We start from the raw sequence: 4528 nt of genomic DNA, 5'->3' as shown, positions 1-4528 counted from the left end.
GGACTGCTACATGCTGCCGCTGTTGTGTAACTGAATCATACAACTCTAGGGAACCCCAGGCATCTTCGATACGGCGGACGTGCAGGTGGAGTTCGAGAATTTCATTCGTGCGACGATGACAAGGACTCTGCTTCGACAGATTGTCCATGAGTCTTTTCGCTCCCAATTATCATTTTGCCATGTTGTAGTCATCGATGAACGCTTGTCGCGAACATTTTTTGTATCGAATGATTGCTGAAGGGCGCTGCTGCGCACCAGAAAGAAAGAGCGTGAATGACGACTTCTTATATCCGGTGTTACTCTAGTGACAATGGTCATTAATTTGAGTCGTATGTTCCGGTCATCCCATGGGAATCTGAAGGAAAACTCACTCGTGTGGAGTGATTTGGGTCGATGTGTTTCAAATTGATGGATGCTTTAAAGAACAAAGTTATTTCTCAGCGATTCTCGATTCCGGAACCATTGTAAATATTCAGACGTAGAGCGAATCGCAACAACGAGGACCCGTGAACAATGCGGATTGAATCAGCCTTGCAGATCAGCACGACGATCTCAAGCCATCCTGCAGCAAGTCGCTCACATTTCCTAATGAGCTTATTTATTTCACGCCATCGAAACCCAAGGTCGGGAACCGTGTACGAAACGCATATTTAAACGAGGCATCGATTTGAGTTCCTAATACCCTTCGTTATGAACTTTCTGGTGAAGAATATGAGAGACACAAGACCCTCTGCCATAGCAATAGTCTCAATCAGATCTTCGATTCCCAACCTGCACGACTGACAACCAGGGTCCAAGATGAATTTTAGATGGCAGCAGACAGCGCCTCGATCGAGTGAGTACAGTGAGCTGTAATCGACCATCACAGTGACATTATCCCTGGCATCAATGGCGATTTTCATCTGGCGAAGAAGCGAGCCTCTCGATCTGTAAATATATTTGCATACCTCCTAGTTTTGGCGATCTTCGAAGGAGATAGACACAGGCTGAAGCGGTCAAGACAGGCATGATATGCGCTGCCGGGATAATCTACTCAGATGTCAGTCACAAATTCTCAGCCGAAGGAACCAAGGAGTTTCTAGCCGACAGAAGCCACATAGAGCACTCGGGATGGTTCCGAAGAATGCGACAAAGACGGACGAATGTACATACAGTCACGTGTAAATAGATTTCGGAATACCCAGAGGCAAGTCAGAGCGAGCGTGAAATTCAGAGTACGGAATGATTCATCCACAGTCGTTGAAAGGAGTTCGGAAAGGTGACAACGCATCATTCGGGAAGCTACATGACGATTGTAACAGAGGTGACCATGAGTACGAATAGTGTGTACAGAACGAAACGATTGATTATTATCAGGAAACAGTGCTACTAATAAACTCGTGTGTCATTTGATATCCATGGACCATCCCTTCCTCTTCCAATATCGCAAGGGCCTTGTTGAGGCTAGCCTACGACAGTATCAGATGTACATACGATCAGTCAGTGTAGGTAAGGGTAGAGGCAGACCAAGACAACCCACATCGAGGAGCTCGGAATGTCCAATCATCAGCCATATGATGATTTTCGTTTCAGGCCGGGACGTTCGCGTCATTCCTGCTTGGTGAAAAATACGCGGCTCGAAAGTTTCGTCGAGGATTGGGAATCTCAGGCCTCAGGTCGAGAGACGAGCTAGAATGGACTATTATCTCGTTGTATCGTTGAGCGCAATCGAAGCGTCCATTTTGTGAGGATGCCATGTCAACAGCCCAGTCTTGTCAGGACGACTCGGCTGTCTCCCGAACTTAATCGGCGGAGAATTCCACGATACCTCGAGAGCGTCCTTTTTCGGAACTCATTGATCTTCCGCAATCGGGACGAGGCGGAGGAGAGGAGGGAAGAGAGTCCGAGCCCTCAACTTGACATCGGTTTCACGCCTACTTCTAGCGAAGTGATGTCTCCGCATTCGTTCGCAGGACTCGCGACGGTGGATCCAAGTGGTCGCTGAGTGAGAGCCTCCTCGTGGAAGATCTCGAGACCTCCAGATGCAAACCTCCCGTATGTGGGAGCCTCCAAATGTGAACTCCAACGCGCCTTACTGTTCATTCATTACCCCTGTGGCGCCCAGGTAGAATATAAATGATTGATGGAGACGAGCCAGAGGGAGCGATGACGAAAACGTCATGTCTGACGCCTCTCGCCACACCCGTCGAGCTTGCGAGGAAGCTTTTCTACCGTTCTGGGAAGAAGAGCTAAGAACATGACCTCGGGGGAAAAATTTCCATTTTTATTCCTCAAACAGCTCAGCAGTGAGGTCCGACGGATATCGGTGGAGCAGAAGTAGTGTGGTTTGAGACCTATATTATACATTTATTCCTACCGTGCTCAGTTTTCTGAAGAAGTCGCGAAAAGACCGAGCCGGTCCACTACCAACACTTCATTCTAGTAACAATCGTCAGTTTCTTTTTTAAATACACAGCGAAGTTCCGCAACCAGCAAGCAACATGATCAGCCAGCACACAGCGACGAGATCCTCGCACTCTAATTCATCAAGATGTATTCAGGAATCCGTTCCTTCACCACACACCCTGGCTGTCGCTCTTCTGGCTCTGGCTGTCCCAACCTTGGTTCTGGTTAGACCAGCCCTGATCGGCCTGATTCTGGTTGTCCCATCCCTGGCTCTTCTGCTGTGATCCACTTTGACTCCATCCTTGACCTGAAGTTTGATTGTCCCATCCTTGGGTGGCCTGGTTATCCCATCCTGAACTCTTTTGCAAACTCGCTTGGTTGTCCCAGCCCTGGCTCCTCTGAGAGCCTCCCTGGTTCCATCCTCCTTGGTTCGAAGACTGGTTGTCCCATCCTTGGCCCTTCTGGGAGCCTCCCTGACTCCAGCTTCCTTGACTGCCAGCGGGATTGTCCCAGCCTTGACTCTTCTGAGCGCCTCCATGGCTGCCTCCCTGGTTGTCCCACCCTGGGCTTCTCTGGCCCCCTCCTTGGCTGCCTCCTTGGTCCCAACCTCCGCCTCCTTTACCGTGACCTCCTGGAACAAGACCTGAAGTTTACGAAACTGCAACAACGAGATTCTCTACTTCTTCTACGATGTTCTGAGATTTTTTCCGTCGCTTCCGGTCCTCTTCCGTGAAATGCGCGGCAATCGAGGCTCACCTCCATAAGATTTAGCAGATGGCGTGTGATGGATCGTTCCAGAGTAACTTGATGTTTCAACTTGCTTTCCTCCTCCGTATGATCCGCCATGGATCATAGCACCGAGATTACCGTGGTTGCCTCCGTAGCTTCCCCCATGGCCACCGCTATGTCCTTGATCGAAGCTTCTTCCGGCAGATCCGTGGTAAGCCCCTTTGCCTTGGTAAACGTCACCGCCTGAAGACCAGCCACCTTGGAATCCTCCGTTCCCTCCGCCTGGGGAAGATTGAGCCCATCCACCAAGGTTCTGTTGACCACCGTCAGACCATCCTCCTTGGTTGTCTGCGAAACTCTTCTGGGGTGCCGCGGACCATCCCCCTTGGCTTCCACCGATATTCTTCTGGGGGGCGGCAGACCATCCTCCTTGATTTCCACCGAAACTCTTCTGGGGTGCCGCTGACCACCCTCCTTGGTTTCCAGCCGAAGTTTTCTGCGGCGCGGCCGACCATCCTCCTTGGTTCCCTCCGAATGTCTTCTGGGGAGCGGCAGACCATCCTCCTCCTTGGTTTCCACCGAGACTCTTCTGAGGAGCTGCTGACCAGCCTCTACCTTGATCGCCGCCGAAACTTTTCTGCGGTCCCGAAGACCATCCTCCGCCTTGATTTCCACCGTGGCCCTTCTGAGGTCCGGCAGACCATCCTCCGCCCTGGTTCCCACCGAAACTCTTCTGCGGACCTGCTGACCAGTCTCCTTGGTTACCAGCTAAATTCTTCTGAGGACCAGCCGACCAGCCGCCCTGGTTCCCTCCGGGAGCCTTCTGAGGTGCCGCTGACCATCCACCCTGGCTTCCTCCGAGACTTTCCTGAGGCCCCGAGGACCATCCTCCTTGGTTGCCACCTAGACTCTTCTGCGGACCCGAGGCCCAACCGCCCTGGTTCCCTCCGAAGCTCGACTGAGGTCCCGCAGACCATCCATCCTGGTTCCCACCATGGCTCTTCTGAGGGGCAGCAGACCAGCTTCCTGAGTTCCCGCCGATGTTTTTCTGAGGACCCGCCGACCAGCTCCCTTGGTTCCCGCCGAAACTTTTCTGAGGACCAGCCGACCATCCTCCGCCTTGGTTGCCTCCGAAGCTCTTTTGAGGAGCAGCTGACCAGCTCCCCTGGTTACCACCGTGACCTCTCGGAGGTCCTGCTGACCAACTTCCTCCCTGGTTTCCGCCGAAACTCTTCGTTGGACCGGCGGACCATCCTCCTTGATTTGCAGCGAGGCTTTTCTGAGGCGCTCCTGACCATCCTCCCTGGTTGCCACCGTGGCTCTTCTGGGGGCCGGCAGACCAGCCTCCTTGGTTTCCATTGCGGTTCTTCTGGGGACCAGCGGACCAACCTCCTTGGTTTCCACCGCGGCTCTT

General features: G+C 52.5%; 1 protein-coding gene across 1 annotated transcript in view; it reads right to left on the bottom strand.

Annotated features, from left to right (window-relative positions):
* Positions 1 to 2552: 2552 nt before the first annotated feature.
* Positions 2553 to 4528, bottom strand: part of LOC108864218 (uncharacterized transmembrane protein DDB_G0289901-like) — a 16848-nt gene continuing 14872 nt past the window's right edge. The window contains 4 exon segments of the mRNA XM_029111387.1: positions 2553 to 3016; positions 3142 to 3357; positions 3439 to 3678; positions 3730 to 4528. The exon segment at positions 3730 to 4528 is cut by the window's right edge and continues 20 nt beyond it. Of these exon segments, the coding sequence (XP_028967220.1) occupies positions 2553 to 3016; positions 3142 to 3357; positions 3439 to 3678; positions 3730 to 4528 (1719 nt within the window).

The sequence above is a fragment of the Galendromus occidentalis genome, unplaced genomic scaffold (genome assembly GCF_000255335.2).
Source record: "Galendromus occidentalis unplaced genomic scaffold, Mocc_1.1 scf7180000077438, whole genome shotgun sequence".
Lineage (NCBI taxonomy): Eukaryota > Metazoa > Arthropoda > Arachnida > Mesostigmata > Phytoseiidae > Galendromus > Galendromus occidentalis.
This window is presented reverse-complemented; position numbering and strand designations above follow the sequence as displayed.